We start from the raw sequence: 23396 nt of genomic DNA on the forward strand, positions 1-23396 counted from the left end.
TGAACCAGTTAACATGCTTCCACTATGTTTCTGTGCACTCTGTTGATGCGGGTTGCTTCTGCATCATGTCGCAAGCTACATTGCATGTAGTATCACATATCATATCATCTCAGTGAGAACCATTTCAGACAGGCATTGAAACATTGCTATATATCATATGATGCACGGCAAGGCATAAATGGGAAATCAAAAGGAGTGTGGAAACCTAAGGTATGTGACATATCACACAAAAGTAGATTTCATATTGCAAGAATACATTATCAGTGTTAAAGATTAATAGAAATCCCTTCATAAATACATTAAAATTAGTATCATGCTTCTCAGCATTTAATGGAGATGCTTAGTCACAGATAGGCCCAACAAAGAGACTGTCTGAAAGTGAGCTTTCGTCCAACAAGGCCTTTGCCAAACACACACACACACACACACACACACACACACACACACACACACACATGACAGCTTCTGGTAGCCGAAGCCAGACTGCAAGCAGCAGTGCATGATGGCAGAGGCAAACAGATGAAGGGGGTAAGGAGGAGGCTGGGGTAGGGATAGCAAGGTAGAGAATAGCGGTGGGGGACAGTAAAGTGCTACTTGTGGGAACATACAGGGATGAGGTGGAGGGAGGGTAGGACAGCTAGGTGCTGTCAGAAGATTAGACAGAGGGATGGGGGGAGCAGGAGGAGGGGAGGGAGTATCAGAAAAGTAAAAAGACTGAAAGTGCATTGGTGGAATAGAGGACTGTGTAATGCTGGAATGGAAAAAGGAAAGGGGCTAGATGGGTAAGGACAGTGGCTGAAGAAGGTTGAGGCCAGGAGGGTTGTGGGAACATAGGATTTATTGCAGGAATAGTTCCCACCTATGCAGTTCAAAAAAGCTGATGTTGGTGGGAAGGATCCAGATGGCAATGTTGGAAGGGTAATTACAGTCTGTCTCAATGAGACCCTCAGTATTGTTTGAGAGGGATTGTTCATCAGCACATATACAATTGCCAGGGGTGGCCAGGCTGTATCGAAGGGACTTCCTGGTAAGCAATGGGTGGCAGCTGTCTAAATGGAGGTATTGCCAGTGGCTGGTAGGTATGACATGGACAGAGGTACTGATGCAGCCACCTTTGAGATGGAGGTCAATGTTGAGGAAGGTGGGAGAGAAAATGTTGAGGTTCTGAAGGAGTGGGGATAGGGTGTCCTCAATCCAGACCACAAAGATGTCATCAGTGAATCTGAACCAGGTGAGATGTTTGGGATTCTGGGTGTTTAGGAAGGATTCCTCTATACGACCCATGAATAAGTTGGCATAGGATGTTGCCATGCAGGTGCTCATAGCTGTACCTTGGATTTATTTCTAGGTAACGTCTTCAAAGAAGAAGTAATTGTGGCTGTGGATATAGTTGGTCGTGGTGACTAGGAAGGAGGTTGATGGTGTGGAATCTGTTGGGCATTGGGAAAGATAGTATTCAATAATAGTTAGGCCATGGGCATTAGAGATGTTAGTGTAAAGGGAGGTGCCACCAATAGCGACAAGCAGGGCACCAAGGCACCAAGTGGAAAAGGAACAGGAACTCTGGAGAATTGGTGGAGGAAGTGGTTGGTATCTTTTATATACACGAGTGTCCAAAATCAAAGCAACAATTGGACACTTTGCATTGTTGTGTTTATTTAGCCACAAAACAGTGGAAACAGATGATAGTAAAGTAGGAACAATGTGAAGAATAGATAACATAATCAAATGAAACGTGCATAATACTTACTTTCTTACTCACTGGGCATACCGGACTCGAGAGTCCATTACTGCAGCAACGTCCCTGTCTTGGGCTATCTCCTTCCATTCACCTTCAATACCTAGGCTCCTCAGATGAGCCTTCACATTGTCCTCCCATCTACGCCTCGGTCTCCCCACAGGACGTTTTCCTTCTAGGTGCCCTAACAGTACTCTGCGAGCTGCCCTACCCTCATCCATTCGAGCTACGTGACCCGCCCATCACAGCCTACGTGATTTAATAATACTGATTATGTCAGGGCTTGAATAGAGTTTGTGAACCTCTTCGTTATGCAGTTTTCACCACTCTCTGCTTATGTCATCCCTTTGTGCTCCGAAAATTTTCCTCAAAATTTTGTTTTCAAATACTCGAAATGGCTTTGCATTTTGCACAGTGAGAGACCAAGTCTCACACCCATACAGCATAACTGGTAGAATAATAGTTTTGTTTTTTCTAATCTTTAAATTCCTAGATAATATCCGTGATGAAAGTAATCTATTCAGTAAGAAGTAGCACGCATTTCCCACCCGTAATCTCTTCTTCAGTTCGGATTCAATCTCATTTCTCGAAGTGATGTCCACGCCTAGATACTTAAATGTGTTCACTTTTTCAAACTGCATGTCTCCAACTCTTAACATTTCCTGATCTACTGCTGTTGTCATTCTAGTAGTAACCAGGTATTTAGTTTTGTCTTCACATGCATAATGGTAGATAAAAATGTTATTCATTTTTATCCATTTTAACAGATTTGCTCACACATTCAGACAACTGGTAAATGTGCTGAGTATGGGGTGTGACCACCACTGGCACCAATACAGGCCTGATAATGATGGGACGTGCTGTGAATGAAGTCATCAATCTAATGTTGAGGCAATAACGCCCATTCTTCCTGTAGAGCTGCTCAGAAGTCTTGGAGAGTGGTTGGTAGATGCTGATGTGATGCAACCTATCTCCTTAGTGCATCCCAGACATGCTCTGTGGGATACAAATGATCAGGCCACACCATGCCTGCAATACTTTCTTTTTCCATAAAAACATCAAGCACCAATACTCTATGAGGTTGAGCATTATCATCCATCAATATGAACTCTGGGCCCATAGCATCTTGCTACAGCCACCCATGATATCCCAAGATCTCCTCATGACAACTGACAGCAGTTAAATCTTGTTGATTCACCTGTACAATTTCATGAAGTGTTGTAGTGGTCAACATAATCCCTGCCCACAATATTAGGAATCCTGCTCAATATCAGTCTCTTTCCACAATGTTTGGGTCCCGAAATTGTGTTCCGTGTGCCATCCAGATTCAAATCCCCTGAGAATTACTCTCCAGACCAAATCGGGACTCACCTGTGAAAAGAACATTGACCCACCTTTTAGCCTTCCAGGTGGTATGTTGACGGCTCCACGCTAGACATTCCATGCTGTGAAGACACACCAGAGGTAAAAATACAGCAGGTCTCCAACATCGAAGGCCACTCTGTTGAAGCCTTCTGTACATAGTACCTTGATACAACACATCCAAGGGATGCTGTGTGATCAGATGTCAGTTGCAGTGCAGTAGTAAAGCAGCACCATCATGCTCTAACAGTCCACTCCTTCTGATGTCACATGTGGTCGGTCCTGTTTTGGTGTCCTGGATACAGTTTTGGTCTCTATAAACTGTCATCTCAACCAAGAAACAATGGAACACTTCACATTAAGCCATCAGGCCACATCAGTTTGTGACTCTCCTGCTTCCATTCTTCCTATGGCCTTCCACAGCAGAGATTCTGTAGGCATCTTCTCTGTGTCATACTGCACCATCTGTGACTGTGTACACAGAAATTATGGATGTGGAACTACCCTCCACTTGATAGGCGCCCTAATGTCATTGTTGTCATAGTCGCCCATTGATTGGAATGCTATCTTCCATGCAGAACATTATTGTAACAACATCTGTTGACAGTTTGTATGATTAAATTGTGAATTAGACACAGGATGGGGAAATAGCAGTTTGTTGCTTTAACTTCGGATGTCAGTGTAGGAGGGTAGGTTGTGGGTAATGGGCTGAAGGTGTTGGTCTATGAAAGGAGAGATTCTCTCAGTGAGGCACAATTCTGGCCACAATAGGGCATTGTGGGTGGTTGGGTTTATGGACTGTGGGAAGCATGTAGAAGGTAGGAGTGTGGGGAGTGGCAGGGATGAGGACAGAGATGGACACTGGGGAGAGTTTCTGGGATGGGTGTAAGGACTTGAGGAGAGACCGAGGGTTCTGCTGAATTTCTGGAATGGGGTCACTGTGGTAGGATTTGTAGTTTGATGAATCTGGCAGCTGGTGGAGTTCTTTTGCCAGGTAATGCCTGTGGTTCATAACAATGGTAGTGGAGCCTTTGTCAGCAGGTAGGATTATAAGTTTGGGGGATCAGGTTGTAGGTGATGGATTGTTGTTCTTTCTGTGGATGTAAGGTTAGTTTGCATTTTGGATGTGAGTAATGATGATGAGGCATGCTTCAATGTTAAGAAATTTTGGAAAGTTAACAGGGGTGATTTGGGGACAGTGGGGTTGTTTCATGATTGGATGTTGGAGTGAACTGAGCCAGACAGGATTCAACATTGGTCTCTGGTTGAGTCTGGTAGCGTTGATAGCAAAATACTATTTCCACTGTTGGGACCGGGGGAAGGAGAGAAGATCTTTAAGGGTCCTGAACAACTGAATTTGGGAGAGGGGTAAAAGATGGGGCCTTAGTCTGATGTGGGACTAAGACTTTTGGAGGAAAGATTCATGACTGTGTTTTGGGTGTGTTTAGGTTCTGGATCCTGTGTCATGGCAGGAGGGAGTTTTTGATGGTGGGGTAAATGCAGTAGGTCTGTGAGAGAGGGTTTGTCAGCTATGAGGGGACGTGGAGGAGGTTGTTATAGAGATGGTTGATAGTGGTAGTCCAAGACAGGAGTAGGAAGTGAGCAGTATGGAGAGTTTTTTGAGGTGAGTGGGAGATGCTCTGCTCGACACTATTGTTGCCACCTCCCTTTACACTACAATACCTAATACACATGGTCTTACTGCTGTTGAACACTATCTTTCCAGTGCCCAACAGACTGCAAACCAACAACCTCCTTCCTAGGCACCATGACCAACTATATCCTCACACACAATTACTTCTCCTGTGAAAGCATAACCTAAAAAAAAAAAAATCTGGGGTATGGCCATGGGCACATGCTTGGCACCATCAAATGCCAACCTGTTCATGACTGTATAGAGGAATCCTTCCTAAACGCCCAAACCCCTTACCTGGTTCGAATTCATTGATGATATCTATGTGATCTGGATTGAAGGTCAGGACACCCTATCCACACTACTCCAGAACCTCAACATCTTCTTCCCCATTTGCTTCACCTGGTCATACTCAACCCAACAAGCTACATTCCTCAATGTTGACCTCCACCTCAAAGATGGCTACGTCAGTATCTCCGTCCTTAGCAAACATACCAACCACCAGTGTACCTCCACTTTGACAGCTGCCATCCTTTCCATATCAAGAAGTCCCTTCCATAGCCTAGCCACCCATGGCTGTCGCAACTGTAATGATGAGCAGTACCTCCTGAAATATATCGAGGGTCTCATTGAGGCCTTCAGAGACTGTAATTACCCTCCCAACCTTGCACAAAAACAGATCACCTGTGCCTTATCTTTCCAGTCACCCACCACCTCCCAAAGACCCACCATCAGCCACAGAGGAGCATTCCCCTCAGGACACAGTACCATCCTGGACTGGAGAAACTGAATTACATTCTCTGCCAGGGTTTTGACTAGCCTTGTCACGTCCTGAAATGGGAAAAGTCATACCCACTATCCTTGGGCATGACAACCAACGAGCTGTCTGTCCGCATAAATGGCCCCTGACAAACTGTGGCCAAGAAAGAGCTGGACCATGCTGTTGCTGAGCATGCCTCCCAACACGACTTCCTTCATTTAAGTGACTGCTTCTCAGCCTGTGCTACCTGGATCCTTCTCACCGATACCAGCTTTTCTGAATTGCACACATTGGAACTCTCCCTGCACTATATGCTGTGTTCCCCTAACCATCCTGGCCTCAACCTTCTTATCCATCTAGCCCATTCCCTGTTCCCATTCTGGCACAGCGCAGCCATCTGTTCCACCAAAGCATCCTCAATCTTTTTATTTCTCTCATTTTCTGCCATTTCACTCCCCCCTCCCCCCTCCCCCCTCCCCCTCTCCCAGCTCTCCGTATAACTTCCAGATCGCACCTAGCTGTCCTGCCCTCTCTCCACCTCATCCCTGTATGCTTCCAGAAGCAGCACTTTATCACTCCCCATTGCTGCCCTGCTATATTTCCCCACCCTCTGTCTCCTCCTTACACTCTCCACCATGTTGCCTCTCCCATCATGCACTTCTGCTCACAGTCTGGCTTCAGGTGCCAGAGACTGTGATCATGTGTGTGTGAGTTGTGTTTGTGTGAGTGTACGTGTGGGTGCAAGTTTTGTATTTTTACAAAAGCTCACATTCTGACAGTTTTTTTGTTATGCCTATCCGCAATTCAGCATCTCCACTATGTGGTGAGTAGCAACTATCCTTTTCATAATTTCTTACATTCCATTCTGGATTTTCCATTGTTTAAAATTAGCATTGACGCCTGTCACATTATACATGGTTTTCTAGTGAGCTTATTGAAAGGTTACCCTGAAACTGTGTGTTGACTGTTCATTAATTACTCTATCTGCTTTCCATGATACCACTTCACTGTAATCAAGTAAGCTATTAATAATGATTAGCTGGACGTTATGGTCAGGGGAAACATTTTTATCATTGACGAAGTGTTCACTTACAAATTTTTTGTCTGTTAGTGCACTGTGAAAATCTTATTGGAAAATTAACAACAGAACTCAGGTTATAGGTGTTGATACAGATCTGCCTGCTGAAGAATGTTCTTAACAATGTCTATCTGAAACATTTGTCAAGTTGTATCTAGTTTCCTGTGGACTCCATAGAACTGGGTTTACTAAGTGCCTCTTTCCTTTTTTTATTTATTGTTATTGTGTGCAGTTTCTGTGTTTCAGGTATTTGCCCGGAAGGAGAATCTGGTTAACCACTCTTGTTTTGGTGCTGATAAATCAAACTTTTTAGTTTGTACTTTCTGCCACAAGACGTTCAGCACAAAACTAATGCTTAGAAAGCATATGGTGAAACATATTGGTAAAAAATTGTTTTTGTTTTTAATTACTTACCTTTACTATGTTACACTTAACTTGACTAAGCATGTGTAGTTTTATGGTAGTTAATTATGAATGTAGTTTCTGTTAGATAATTTAATTCTTTAGTGAATATGTTGACTCATTCCACATTCCTAAAGATTTTCCTTACTGTGTATCCCTTGCGATATGCTGAACTAATGAGGTCTAGACAGGAATTGCTCTGATATTGAGAGAAACTGTAACTGAGAAGAAGCCAAACTGAAGAGGTTGCTCTCTCAAAAAGAAAGAGTCTTGTGACATATATAAGTGAAATGGTGGGAACCGGCAAATGATTGTTTTTTGGGAGCACATGTAATATTCCTTAAGAAAAGTTAGTTTTTGACCACTTCATGTAAGATCTTTGTTAAATGTTAAAGAATATTATATACAAGTATGATGAAGTGCCTTCATGTTACATGTAGTTTTCATTGGTGTGTTTGCTGCACAGAAGCAGTAGCTTCTTTTAAGTGTGAGGGTGGTTTGAAAAGTTCTCAGAATCACCATGAGAGGTCAGCGCTAGCGCAACGAGTTGTTCACGTAATATTAATAGGACGGCTGCATGTAAACACATACCACATCAGTGCTCTTGGAAGAGAGCTGTGGCAGTGACATGGCTCTGTTGTTTCCTTGAAATTACTTGTGGAAGGTCGAAGAAATCGAGATTCGAGCAGTGATTAAGTACTTCATAAAGAAAGGTATGAAAGCAAAGGACGTTCATGCTGATTTCCAGAATACATTGGAAGACTCTGCTACTTCATATTCAACTGTTTCCAAGTGGACACATGAATTTAAATTTGGTCAGGAGAACGTAGATGATCTGTGCAGTGGTCATCCAAGATGTGTCACTGCTACAGAAATCATTGCAAAAGTGCACAAAATGGTCATGTAGCATCGCCAATTAAAAGTGAGTGAAATTGCTCATGCTTGCCATACGTCATCTCAAAGGGTATATCACATTTTAACTGAAGAATTAGAAATGAAAAAATTGTCTACAAGATGAGTGCTGTGACTCTTGATGGTGGATCAAAAACGCATGAGAATGGAAATATCGAAACAATGTTTGACCCATTTTAGAAGAAACAAACAAGATTTTTTGCATTGGCTTGTGACCATAGATGAAACTTAGGTGCACTACTATACCCCAGAAGCAAAACAACAATCAAAGCATTGGAAACATGCTGATTCTCTGCCACCAAAGAAAGCAAAGCCAATTCCTTCAGTGGGAAAGGTCATGGCATTAGTGTTCTGGAATGCAAAGTGGATTCTGTTTGTAGATTATCTCTCCACTGGGCAAACAATTACTGTAGGATACTATGCTAACCTCCTGGACAAATTGCAACAAAAGACCCGCAAAAATAAGGCCAGGTTTAGCAAGGAAGAAAGTCGATCTTCCATCAAGACAATGCATGCCCGCACACGTGCCGTCGCCATGGCAAAATTATACAAACTAAGGAATGAATTGTTAGCACAACCAACTTATTAACCTGATGTGGCTCCGTCATACTTCGTCTCTTCCCTGAACTGAAAATTTTTCTTGGTAGACAAAGATTAACTTCAAACGAAGAATTGATAGCTGGAGTTGACAACTATTTTGCAGGCCTGGAGGAAACTCATTTTCGAGATGGTATCAAGGCACTAGAACATCGTTGGACCAAGTGCATTACTCTGTGAGGAGACTACATTGAAAAATAAAAAAGTTTCAGTGATATAAGTACTTTTTTCTATTCCATTCCGATAACTTTTCAAACCACTCTTATAATTGCCTACTGTTCTGTCACTGAACTAACCTTAGCCAAACAACATAATGCTTAAATCTGTTTGCATCCTGCAAGTGATGTCACCAAACAGAGGCAGGATTGTGTAGCAGAAGCCAAATACACTAGGCTAAAGCTACAATTTTGAGATGATAAAAGGTTGGCTGGACACTTAACGAGATTCAGAATATGTTATAAGAGAAGAACTACGTTTGGTATAACATATTTTAATGTACCAAACAATAATTACACTTGGGTTCTTTTATTTTACACACATAATTAAATTAAACGAAGAGTGAATCAAGGCACACTTATAATACATTCAGTTGTTCTCTGACTGGGACTAACATTGGAACCTTAATTTGAGTTCTGAGATACATACGTGAGACTTAGGCTGGCAGTGAAGCTGTGGGCTTACCTAGGCTGCCTGAGAGTCTCTTACTGGCTATTAATTCTCAGCCAGACTCATAACTACTCTAAAAGGCTCCAGAGCCTCTCATAAGATGACTCCTTAAATCATTGTTAATTCTTCACTGATTCTTGGACCTCCTGTCCACAGTTTTATATTCTGCTCTGTGTGCTGTCAGACATGTCCAGTGTCATATCGAGGGATGTTCACAGTTTATAGAATGTCTTGTGATATCTCCGAAAAATTGCTGCCTTATGTTGTCTACAATCTTTGCCAAGCATGCCTTCTCTCTTTGACATCTTTGTCTTATTTCCCTAGTCTGCGAACTCGGATCAGTGCTTCTGTTGACACCTGTATTTAAACTGCAGCTCGACCAGAGTTCATTCTGGAACACTCAGCATATGTCCATAACCCTTTTTATGGGCTTCTCTGAATACAGAGAAGTCAGTCATCTCCAGCAGCTCTAGCTGAGCCTTCATTGATCTTTACTAATGCTTGCCATATTTTAGAGATGCAGATATGATGCATGTGTGTGACAGTATTAATGACAGTGAGTTTCCTAATAGAATATTTTCAATAGAAAATTGAATGTAACATTTTCATAGTTCTTAGCGAGAAGCTATCTGACAACTGAACCCATCATTGTAGAGTTATGTAGAGTATTTTTATTATAAATACTTCATAACTGACTTTAAGATAGCCGAAATGCTATATAAGCCAAAAAGAGATGTAAAAAATGGCGATGTAAGTAGTCATGAATGAATAGTGAAAGTATCTGTATTTCATAGACATATTGTCGCAGCTCTGTAGTATTGTAGACAAGTGCAAAACACCTTTCTCTGTGGAATTTTCAATTGAGAGCTGAATATAGTACATTTGAATGTTATTGGGATGCGTTTGTAGGCTACAAAATTATTTGATTTCATTCAGTTCATGATATAATTTACTTTGATCCATTTCACAGTATATACAAGTTTGGCACTTGATTGTAACTGAATAATTTAGTATGTGCTTTGACACATCATTAATGAGAAGTAAGGAAAAAACTCTAAAACCCTGTCTAACAATCCACACTGTGTGCCTCTAGATATATATTTTCTTAATTTATGCCATTTAACCACTTAAGTCAGTATTTTGCATGCAATCACCTCTGCCTCAATGGATAATTTGCCATTGTGGAGGCTGATGCAGTCTCAACACAGGCTTTGCTCATGATTGAAAACATATGTTTGTGAATTATAATTTATGAACAGAAATTAAAATGGATTATGATAAAATAGAACATATGTTTAAAAACAATTGTAGGTTAGATGGACAATAAAATATATTGTACTAAAGGTGATTGCAAATTTTCCCCAAAGACAAAACATCAATTTGTGAAAAGTTTATGTCATGTAATGCATTGGGAGTAGTTAGGAAATTCTTACATGTTAGACCAAAAATAATGAAAGAAAACATGTAAATAAAATTTAATGAAAAGTTTAAAAATGAATGGAAACTTGGCATACCAAGAAATGTGTTGTGCAGCATGTGATTGCAAATCATGTCAATTTTTGCAAATTAAAGTTCATCTTGCATGTGAAATATTTTAAAATACGGTGATACATGCAAGAGAATTTCACATTCTGCACACCAGAGAGAGGTCTCTTTTTGAAAGCCTCTCCTCATGAATGTTCGGAGAGACAACAAACCTCATACTGTTCTGCAACATGTACATACACATACAACATGTACACACCCTACATATACGTAACATGTTGGTTGGACATACAACACACCTCACACTGTTCAGTAACACATACGCACAAATACTACATTTAAAAGCCTTACATTTTCATTTTTGGCTTGGACATCATCCTCCATGATAAATTAAAATGATTCCAATCCCCAAGTTTTCAAAAGATTTCCCTTGATTGTAAGGCATATGCTGGAACTGGTAAGCTGCTTGCATTTGTTCCCAATTGGGATCGCCTATTTGCCCCACTATCAGCTTCTGTGATAACTGGCTGAATAGAACCGTGACCCTTAATGGGCTGGATTTTGAACAGCCCCCTTCTCTCCTACGAGTGAAGAATGAAAGTAGGAAAAAAATTCATATTCCACACCTCCTTGTTAGTGTTTTCTTTGTTGTGCTTGGTAAAAGGGCCAGAAAATAACTGTGTGTAAGACAAGTCACTTTTGGCATTTTAAGTGGGCGTCCAACTGGTCCTTTTAGTGGAGAGATACAACGAACTATTCACTGAAAATAATCATGAACGAAAATTTGATTTTTTGCCACCATATTTTTTTTAAATACAGGATGTATACATTGAAGCTTGTAGTGTCCTATAAATAATGAAAACGCTTAGCTTTGTAACTTGGAACCATCTACCATTTTCTTGTTGTAATCCATGACAACAGGTGGATTTTGCATGTCATCATTGTTTGGATTTACTTAACAAATGCGATGTCATGGAACGTAGTGGCCATTACTACATCTCTCTTGTCCATCCATTTTAACATCTGCTTGTTTCTGTATGCATCTGTGTTTTCTTCCTTCTTCAGTTGTTCATTTTCCAAGAATTTTGGGAACTCCTTCCCATAAAGGAGAGGAGTGCAGAAAGATGGGCATGTGCATTGACAGAGGGCAGTAAACAAAGAGAGTGGGAGACAAGAATGGTGAGAAGATGATAGGACAGGAGGGGTGGAAACTTTTTGGTGTACGGTATGGGGACAGTAGGTTACTGTAGGTTGAGGCTGGGATAATTACGGAGCAGAGAATGTGCTGTAAGGATAACTTTCATCTTTGTAGTTCAGAAAAGCTGGTGGTGGATGGGAGGATCCAGGTGGCTTGAGTAGTGAAGCAGCCACTGAAATACAGCATCTGCATGTTGTGCCACAAGGTGGCCAATTTTCCTCGTGGCCACAGTGTGGCAGTGGCATTCATCCTGGTGGACATCTGGTTGGTAGTCATACCAATATAAAAAGCTGTGCAATGACTGCAGCAGAGCTGGTAAATGGCATGTTTGATTTCAAAGGTGGTCCATCCCCTGATGTGGTAGGATAAACCTGTGATAAGATTGAAATAAGAAGTGCTGAGTGGGTGGGTTGGGCAGGTCGTGCACCTGGGTCTTCCACAGAGATATGATCCTTGTGGTGGGGGTTGTGATTGGGAGCAGTGTAGGGATGGACTAGGATGTTGTGAAGATTGGGTGGGCAACAGAATACTACTGTCAGAGGGGTGGGGGGATTTTGGGTAGCATGACCCTCATTTCAGGGCATGATGATAGGTAAAGGATGTGATTCAGGTGTTCCATCTGGGGTAGTACCGTGTGATAAAGGGAGTACTCCTTTGTGGCTGGTTCTAGTAACTGCAAATACACTGTAGCTGGGTGTATGAGGAATGAATGGTGCGTTTGGAGTGTCAAAGATATTGGGAAAGTAGTATTCAATTGTGTTAACACCACAGGCATGAGGAATGTTGGTATATAGGGAGGTGGCATCTACAGTGATGAGTAGGGAACCAGGAGGTGGGGATGGTGGAGAACCACTGAAGGAAATGATTGGTATATTTGACAAGAGATACTAGATTATTAACAGTTGATTGTAGGTGTTGGTCAATGACAGCTGAAATTCTTTCAGTGGTGGCACAATAACCAGCCATAATGGGGCATCTGAGGTTGTTTGTTGAATTTTGGGAGCATGTAGAAGGTGGTTGTGTTGGGGTATCATAGGGGTGAGGAGGGAATTGGATTCAGGGGATTTTTTTTGGGAAGAGCCTAATGTTTTAAGCAGGCATTTGAGGTAGTGTTGGACTTCTGGGATGGGATCACTCTGGCAGAGTTTATAGATGGAGAAGTCAGGTAATTGGTGGAGACATTCTCCAGGTAGTCACTGTGATTCATAACAACAGTGGTGGAACCTTTGTCTGCAGCCAGGATTTGTTTTGAAGTTCTGTATAGGTACTATTTCTTGTGCTGAAAGGTTTGTGTTCTGAGGAAGGGACCTGCAGAAGATGGTGAGCCTAAGTTGGAGGTAAGGAGTCTCTGGAAGGTGACCAGCAGGTGGTTTGCTGTGGGAGGTGGGAGGGCGGGGGGGGGGGGGGGGGGGGGGTGAGGAGTATCATGGTTGGATGGTGGCAAGTACAATGAGAGGTAGGATTCAATGTTGGAATTACACTAATTGTGGTAAGAGGAACTGAAGGCCAAGACATCCTATCTTCATTCCTTCACAACCTCAACACCTTCTCTCCCGTCTGCTTCATCTGGTCCTCCTCAACCCAGTGTGCCACCTTCCTAGACGTTGACCTCCTCCTCTCTGACTGTTCCACTTGCACCTCTGCTCACATTAAACCCACCAACCACCAACAGCACCTCCACTTCAACAGATATCATCCCTTCCACACAAAAAAATGTCTCCCACACAGCCTGGCTACCCAGAGGATGTGTATTTGCAGGACAAGAACTCCCTTGCCCAGTATGCTGAGGGTTTCATGAAGGCCTTCACAAATAAGTCTACAAACAGATCTGTGCCTTACCTCACAGCTCCAATTTCCCACTACCCCCAAGAACCAGCCACAAAGGAGTGTCCTCTTTGTCACCCAGTACCACCCTGGACTGGAACAACTAAACCACAGACTTTGCCAGAGCTTTTGTTACCTATCATCATGCCCTGAAATGAGGGACATTCGACACGAGAACTTCCCTCCCCTCCTAAAGTGGTGTTCTGTCATACATCCAACCTCCACAACAGTCTAGTCTAGTCTGTCCCTATGCCACTCCCAATCCCAACCCCTTGCCACAAGGATCGTATCCCTGTGTAAAACCCAATCCACCTACCCAGCACTACATATTCTAGTCCTGTCACAGGTTTATCCTATCCCATCAGGGGCCAGGGCCACCTTTGAAAGCAGCCATGTCATTTACCAGCTCTGCTGCAATCATTGCACAGCTTTTTATATTGGTACGACTACCAACCAGGATGAATGGCCACTACCAAGCTGTGGCCAAGAACAAAGTAGACGACCCTGTGACACAACATGAAGCTTAACATAACTTGCTTTGGTTCAATGGCTGCTTCACTAGCCGAGCCATCTGGATGCTCCCCTCCACCACCAATTTTTCTGAACTGTGCAAATGGGAGCTATCCTTACAACACATTCTCTGCTCCAGTAATTATCCCAGCCTCAAACTGCAGTAACATACTGTCCCCAAATGCTCCACCCAACAGTTTCCACCTGCTCTGTCCTATCATCTCCTTCCAATTCTAGTCTCCCACCCTCCAATTCTAGTATCCCACCCTCCTCATTTGTCACCCTCTGCCAATGAATCCACACGTCTTTCCCTGATGCTGTCCTCTTTCGCTCATTTTTTTGCCCATCTCCTGCCCCACAACCTCCTGACACTGTGCCTGTTGTCGTGCTAGTCCCTGTACACATCGCCAGAAAATTTTCTTTTCTCCCTCCACCCGTAGACTACATTCCTCCCCAGCCCCCTCCCCAGATTGCTGCTTCCATCCCACATAACAGTTACATTCTGCCTCGAGCTGCCTGAGTTGTCAGTCATGTGTGAATGAGATGTGTTTGCTTGTGTGTATGAATGGTGTGTGTTTCTCTGTTTCTGATGAAGGCTGTGGCAGAAAGCTTTGTGTAAATGCCTTTTATTTATACATGTGTGCAACTTAACATGTCATCTCGATGGTAAATGGCAAACTATTGTTTTCTACACTGTTGATATTCCTACCTGGCTTTCCTTCTATCCTACAACCCTGTGATGTTTTCCTATGTTGTTCTTCTCTATAGCATTGCTCTTCTCAGTATCCTTTGTGTCTCTTCTTTCCTGTGTTTATTCGATACCTTCAAAATCATGTCTACTTCCAAGCCCCACACTATCAACAACTATCCACACACAACGTAGACTTTATGACCATGTGGATTGTTGTTGCAGAATCTGATGACCCAGTTTCTTTCCTCTCATAGTTTTAATTATATCTATTCCTATTGATCCCACCTCATTCCTTATCCTTTTTTTCAGAATGGTTGAAAACATGAAGCAATTAATTAGGGTTTTCAAGATTTTGTGTAATGTCAATCTTAACCCTTGAGCGGGCATGCTGTTTCTCATAACAAAAGCAGGCATATTTGATACTCTCTATACATGGCAAGAATAGCTGTCTCTATGTTACCAAGGTAATCATGTACGAGAAAACTCACAGTTTAGTCTCAGTTTAATTAAACACTAGTAAAATAAACTTACATTATATGAACTAAAGCATTGTTTAATTAAATAATAATAAAATAATCTTGAATTATATCAATCTGTTGCCACATACAAGTGTTACCCCACAGTAGTGACCCACTCAAAGCATTAAACAGTCCAGTTGGATCAGATCCCAGTGTGCTGCAGCTCATGATCTAGATCATTTTCTTGCATGGATCATAAATTTTTTTCTCATGTAGCTCTCTGTTTATTTTATATTACAGACTCTCACATGGTCGTATGACAACAGAACATATCACTGTGTTAGCTGAAGCAATGATGAAGGAATAGGTGTGGACTTGAAATTGTAAAAAAACAGTGGTATGGTAAAAGTCAATGTTATTTGTGGTTGGCGCACTTTACACACAGGTGCACCCACTCAAGGGTTTATAAATGTATTGTAAATTAATTCGATATGAAGTTTAGTGCAATTTTTGAATGAATCTTCTATGCATTAAATCAATTAATTAAAGTTGAAACTAATAATAAATTAAGATTCTGCTTCAGATTCTTATATTTATAGAAGTTCCTTTCATAGCAGGTGGTTTTTCATGCACCAAATACCTGAACAAAGGTTCTGAAAAAACTGCTACTGGTAACCAGGCACCACCGCAACCCAAACTATTACGATGCCCAATTTGCCGCCGTGAATTTCGATACCGTAACTTGTGCAGACACTTACAGCAACACAGAAAATTGCGACCATGTAGATGCTGTGGCCGCAGTCTTCCTGGCAATATAGCTCTTCATGAAGCCTATTGCTCTCAGGTATGTGAAAAATGACATATTTTATTATAACATTGAAAATAATTGGTGTTTGAAAATATAATATTGGTGAATAAAAAATATACTCACCAAGCAGCAGCAGAAAAAAAAAAAAAACCACACATAAGGATAAAGAAGTCCACAACCTTTCAGAGCCACTGGCACCTTCTTCTGACAGAAGTTATGGAGGGAAAGGAAGGGAGATAAAGAAAGAAGACTGGCAAGGTTTAGGAAGTAAGGAGAGTTACAGAACCCTGGGTCTGGGGACGGATGGGACACGAAGGATAGATTGATTGTTGGTGTCTGCACTGGATGAGAAACCCTGGTGTTCTGGGCAGTTTCTCTGTGACTCTCCCATTTCCTAAACTTGGACAGTCCTTTTCCTTCATCCCATTCCCTTTCTTGTCAATCCTTCTGCCAGTAGAAGGAGCCACAGGCTCCAAAATCTTCCACATATCCATGTCTTTTATATGTTTTTCTCCTGCTGCCATATTTTATCATAAATATGACAAGTAACAGGCTACATAAATTGAATCACATTGTACTGTTTGTTCGTTACGTGTTCCGTTGATAAGTCTCATGGTAACCATTGTGATGTGGAACATCTCAAGTGCATAAGAATTACACACGAGTAAGTTTTTTTATTTTATTTTTATTTTTTCTTAAAGCTTAAAATTTTTATTATCTACTCCATTCCCTTAAATGGCACAAAATGCCTATATTATACCTACAGGTTTGTTTATTTCTATACAAGAATTCATCTAAGGTAATGAAGGGATTGTCAAGGAGACATGATTTCAATTTATTTTTAAAACTGCTACTGCTGTCTATCAGACATTTATTTCATCTGGTAATTTAGCGATAAGTTTTACAGCAGCATATTTTACCCCTTTCTGATCCAAAGAAGGGTTAAGTAGAGGATAGTGTAAGTCGTTCTTTCTTTTGGTATTGTAATCATGAATGCACTGTAGTTTTTAAACTGGTCTATGTTATTGAGAACAAATTTCAGTACTGAGTAAATTTACTGTGAGGCTGCTGTAAGAATTCCTAATATTTTAAAGAGATACCTGCAAAATGTGCGACTATGAGCCCCACACATTATCCTAACCACTTTCTTTTGAGCAGTGAATACTTTTTGCCTAAGTGTTGAGTTACCCCAAAACATTATTCCATATGACATCAGAGAGTGAAAGTATACAAAGTATGTTAGCTTGCTAATTACTATAGCCTCAAAATTGGAAATTATTCTTATTGAAAAATTTGCTGAACCTAGTTGCTTTAGGAGATCCAAAATATGAATTTTCCAGTTAAGATTATAATCTATATGTACATCAAAAAACTTAGTATGCTCTACCCTGCCCACTGACTTCTGTTGATGTGTTATATTTACTGAAGGAACTGTACTCTTGCACTAGAAAATTGGATGTACTGTGTTTTTTCAAAGTTCAGAGCAAGCCCATTCACAGAAAACCAATGAGTAACTTTTCCAAAGACATTCTTTGTATAATTTTCTATTTGGGTTTCTTTAATGGATTAACAATTATGCTTGTATCATCAGCAAACAGTGTCAGTTTAGCTTCTTGTTTCAGATAAGAAGCGAGGTCATTCACATATATGAAGAACAGAAGGGTACCCATGATCGAACCCTAAGGAACACCTAATGTAATTTCACCCCAGTTAGATGAAGTGGAAAACTTCCTTAAATTACTTAAACCATATAAAGAAACTTACGATATGACTTAAACCACTTATATGCTGTTCCATTTATACCATAGAATTGTAATTTCTGTTACAAAATGTCAAGGTTCACACAATCAAACGCTTTGGATAAGTCACAGAAAATTCCCATTGGTGACATTTTACTATTTAAAGACTCTATTATGTTGGCAGTGAAATTATGTATTGTCGTCTCAGTGGAATACCATTCTTGAAATTCAAATTGTAATTTACTAAACATCCCATTACTGTTGAGATGGCTAACACTCTTGAGTACATTACTTTCTTGACGATTTTTGAAAATGCTTTAAGCAAGAATACTGGCTGGTAATTATTGACGTCTGTGGTATCCCCTTTTTTGTAGAGAGGCTTGATAATGGCATATTTTAACCTGTCTGGGAAAATATCTTGAGTTAGTGATGCATTACAGATATGACTCAGAACATTAGCTGTACAGCTTCACATTGTTTTAATATGTTGTTAGAGATGTCATGTACCACAACAGAACAATTATTTTTCAAAGATTTAATGATTTTCCTTATTTTGAAAGAGGTTGTTAGATGAAAATTAATCCGACTAGGATTTCTCAAAATTGTCTTTTCAATATACTACTTGACTACATTTTATCAAACATTGTCATGGATTCACTATTGTGCACCTCTTTAGAATTTTAAGTAATCATAGAATAGTAAAGTATGGAGTAAAACGAGACATGACATAGAAAGAAAACTACTCATCAGGCAAGTAATCAGAATAGTAGCTTATGAGGATTTATTCAAGAATAAGAAGGCATAACAGGTTAAATAAGGCAAATAGTTCAGCATCTGAGAAAATGAAAACATCAAAAAAGACAGTTATGATGTGGTATCCAAAATATATAATTAATTAAAATTTCTTTGCATTACCTAGATCTTATTTTTCACATCACCTTCAAAGTAGTCCATCTGGTAGTGAAAACACCAATTCTAATGTTTCTGTCCCCTTGTTAGTTGATCCTGTGGAAATCTTTCTTTTTTAGTGTGTGTGATTCATTTCCCTCAACTTGTTTTGGATGGTGTATGAGGGAACAACTGTACATATAGTATTTTTGGCCTAGGGGATTTCTATTGTGGTAATTTTTGCTTGGTTTCAAGATCACAGCTGTACAGTCAACTTTCGTAATCAAAGGCTGTCCTTGAAAGAAAGTTTGGAACATCTTGAAGCAGTTGTTAAGTACCTTGCAGACTTACCATCTTGTAAGAGCTATGGTCAAACTTCTCCACAATCCTTCTAATTTTCAATTCTTCTGGTGGAATACATTTACATTTACCATAACTTACTCTAATAGCTGATCACATTGATGAGAATTTAAACTGTAAGGGAGTGGGAGGGGGGATTGGAACTCCTAAAACAACTTAGTTCAATGACGTTTGCACTTAGAATCATTGCAAATCTTGAGGAGAAACAAATTTCTTAAGTTCAATATTGTGCATATTTTCATTCAATAATGTCACATGGAATAATGTTCTTGGGTAACTCAACTTTAAGAGTAGAAGTGCTCATTGCACAAACACATGCTGTAGAATAATATGTAGTGCTCACCCATGATCACCTTCTAGACATCTGTTTGAGGAGTTAGGCATTTTGAATACTGCCTCACAGTGTATTTATTTCCTCATGAAGTCTACTGTAAATAATTCACTGCAGTTAAAACAAACCAGTGATGTACATAATTATAATACTAGAGGAGAAAATGAGATTACACTACATAAGATTGTCTTTAGCACAAAAAGGGATGTACATTCCTGCCACCACAATTTTTGATTACCTGTCCAAGACACTTCATTACAATTAATTTTACAAATGTTCCACAGAACATGAAACTAAGTAATTAACTAACCTTGGACAGTCATCATCATCTGTTGACCTTTGCCTATATATGAAATGCTTATGCCAGTGAATGTTCTTATGTCTGACCTGTCTCCTAAAGCTTGCTGCAGATTTGTGTATTTCTGCAGTGGTTTTCCCAAGCTTAAAACAAAATTTAATGCAGACACACTGCTCTTTGAAGTTGCCATCATAAAACCACAAACTCACAGAAACATGACAATGGAAATAACCTCACCAACAACTAACCAAATCACTCTGTTCTCAGCCACTTGCTACACTGATTCAGGAAGGGTGTATGGGCAGATGCCTAACAGTGTTTCAGTGTACTCATAGCCATTTGCATGAAAAATTAAAATTTTGTGAACTTTTGAATACCACCTTGTATTTAATGAAGAAACTTAATGAACAACAAAAGATGTTAGAAGTAAGAGGAAGGCAAAATCTGAAATGAAACTGTAGATAACCACAAACACATCTCACACACACACACATGACTGCAGTCTCTGGCAACTGAAGCCACACTTCAGTTGGCAGAGACTGCAGTCGTGTGTGTGTGTGTGTGTGTGTGTGTGTGTGTGTGTGTGTGTGTGTGTGTTGTCTATTTTTGACAAAGGCTGTGCTGGTCAAAAGCTTATTTGTGACAGTCTTTTTGTTGTCCTATCTGTGACTCAGCATTTCCGCTGTACATCCAGGTAGTCAGTCACACATCTGTTTCATAAAACCCATCATGAAGCAGAACATTCAGGGAAGTAGAATGAGTACATTAATTGGCAGAAGCAATCACTACAGGCTACTTAGCTGAAGTTTATTAATAACTGATAAAGTGCTATGTACTCAAATGAAAACTATGCAGGTTTCTAAATTCTGAGTCAGAATTGCTGGCTGTCCCTTATCTTCAGTAAGGGAAGTGCTTAGTACTGTTACAACATACTTATAAAAGTGAAAGTGACAAAACTGTTCAAGGTTTTGGAACTGTTAGTTCCTTCCCCAGGAAGGAGAGGGGGACAGGTTGGGGAAGGTGAAAAAGAAAGGGCTGGTCACTCAGACCCAAGGATGAGAGAGACCCACATGTTGTGAGGATGAGTATTGCATAGAGGAAGAGTGAGATGTTATAGAGAGTGGGAGGTCAGAGATGGTACATTGGTGAGCATGTGCCAGCTTCAGTCCAGAGATGATAAGGGCAGAATGAGAAGTGAAGATAAATTAGTGGGAACAGTTAAGGTCTAAGATAGCAGAAAATAACAGAAAGAGGGAAGCGAGAAGAACAAAAATAGAAAAATAAAAGCAATACAAAATAAAAGATACATAACGAATAAAAAGCTATAATGAAAAGTGTAGAACTTTCAGCAATTAAATACAAGGTAGGGGAAAATCAAAAGGGTTCCAAGTTTTTTAGTGGGATTGAGTACCCAACAGGGCTAGGAAAGGAACAACACAGACATGTTCAGAGACTCCCAAGAATGAGGCTCACACAAAATTATGGCATATATGGGAAAATTAAAGAATATACCATCTAACAAGTTAAAAAGGACCTTGAGGGAGCTCAAGTAGAAGCAGTGGAAATATTAGACAGAATCTGTTCAGTCAAAAGGTGAAGTGTTGGTGGTACACCCAGAGAATGAGGGAAAAAAGTAGACAGAAGAAAGAAATTTAGTCCACAGGGAAAGAAGGTTAGCCATATGGGAAAATGAAACTAAAATAAAAAGTCCAATATTGAGGGTACATACATTAGAAAACAAGGCACCACTGTTATGTCAACACTGTACTGGCTTTCTTCCTTCTTGCTGTAGTTCAACAAGTGTGACGAGTCCGAGAGTGGTGTTGCTGCAGTTGCTTCCCTGACTTGTTTATTCTGACTAAAGCATGCAGGAATGTAAAACTGTAACATAGCACAGAAATTGAGTGCACAATCTTGCTGTCACACTGTAGCATTGACAGGATGAAAATGACTGACTCTCGGGATCAGATGGTCTCCGTAGCAACCTGGGTGCGAATTGGGCCGCTGTGGTGCAGAGGGGATGGAGTGGCAGGTTGTGGAGACAGAAGTGCTGGTTGGGGGTGGCTAGGAAATCTCCACTACAAGATAAACATATTTTATTCATCTTGGATTACAATGTCACAGTGCTGTGGTGCCCCTGGATCTGCTCTCTGGAGGCATGTAGTCCATGGGCAATGCTGATTATGTGAGGAAGTTCGGGTGGTGTGACAGCCAGTTGATGACCATGTCCCATTTTGCTGACACTGTATACCTCACTCTGCAGTGTGTGATGGCTACTGGGTTAGAAGTTTGCACTGGTGTGGAGAGATGATGGCAGTACCACTCTGGCTGCAAACTGCTGCTCTCCAATGCAGAAGGTCAGTGCTGCTCTGGCCCCTGAGGGATGACTCTCTGTTACTGCCTAAGTCTGCAGCGGTGGACTTAGAATTGTGAGCTGGGTGATACTTGTTACTTGAGGCCGTTGGAGGGGATGGGACTTTTAGTATTTTTGGAAGTGGGAACATACTGAATTAGTCAGAGGGTGAGTGGAGAATGCTATCTGAAACTCTGTTAGCCAGTAAGATATGTAGGGTACTTACAAAGTAGGGAGCTTGGGAAAGGTTGTAGGTGTCTAAGTGTTGAGTGATTTGATTCAGTGGTGGAGCACACACTTTGCCACACATGCCTAGGCTCTAGGCAAGGAAATGTTTCATGTGGAAGGAGTGGCAGCAGTCAAAGTGTTGGTACTGTTGCTCATTGGTTTGTTTTGTAAGGACTGATGTTTGGAGATAGGCTTGTGGAGGTTGCAAGAGTTTTGGCAATTTCTGTGCTATAAATAAACTAGCATCTGCTCTGTTGTAGTTGTCAAACTCTCAACTGGATGAAATCTTCTTAATCTTGAATTCAGTGCCAATGTCTACTAAAGCAGTGTTCTGACAACTTGGAGTTAAAATTAGAATTACATTGACTATACATCAAACAAAAGATTAGTTATTAGGATGCATCTTTTTGTGAGGCTGACATTCTGTTCAGTCTTCAACATTCAAAACGAAGCACTATTTCAGAAAGATCCAATATATATGGACATTATTGCCATGTATTATGTTGGTGTCACTGATATTCCTTGGAGTTGCATACAGTGCGGAAGTCTCTTTGTTGTACTTACTATGATGGCAAGCACATCATTACAGCTTTTGTCATTGCATGGAGCCCATAAGGAATAACTTGGACAAGTAAACTGAACAGCCACAACAGGACGTGCTCCATAATAAATCTTCATACATAATAAACATAGTTCTAACCCTCTAAATGACTTTTCTATTCAACTTTACCTAAATGCACAACTATATACACTTTAATTTATATGCAAGCTGATACGGGATGTTCCTATTAATCAAATGTTTTGTTACGGAAATTGTTACCAATAAAATAGCATAAAATTTTGTATCCTTTCAAGGTCAGTATTAAGGAAGGCGGTTTTGGATTTGGAAAAGGACCTGGTAACTTGTGCTAGGAAGAGGAGTTAAGTTGTTGCAAGAAGTGAGAGATATCTTCTTCACCCAGAGCCCAGACATAGAGAAGTCTACAACAATCTTTACCAAACCGGGGTGCCCAACTTCTGGGCTCTGAGAAATTTAAAGCAAATTTTGATTTATTGAATATATGTTGAATTAAATTG

General features: G+C 40.6%; 1 protein-coding gene across 3 annotated transcripts in view; it reads left to right on the forward strand.

Moving 5' to 3' along the window:
• Positions 1-23396, forward strand: part of LOC126335122 (uncharacterized) — a 272304-nt gene that overhangs the window by 155425 nt on the left and 93483 nt on the right. For 2 of the 3 annotated variants that reach the window (XM_049998077.1, XM_049998079.1), the window contains 2 exons: positions 6818-6953; positions 15929-16158. In XM_049998077.1, coding sequence (XP_049854034.1) covers positions 6818-6953; positions 15929-16158 — 366 coding nt within the window. The remainder of the gene's footprint in view (positions 1-6817; positions 6954-15928; positions 16159-23396) is intronic. The other variant, XM_049998078.1, reaches the window with a different exon arrangement.

This window comes from Schistocerca gregaria, chromosome 2 (genome assembly GCF_023897955.1).
Source record: "Schistocerca gregaria isolate iqSchGreg1 chromosome 2, iqSchGreg1.2, whole genome shotgun sequence".
Lineage (NCBI taxonomy): Eukaryota > Metazoa > Arthropoda > Insecta > Orthoptera > Acrididae > Schistocerca > Schistocerca gregaria.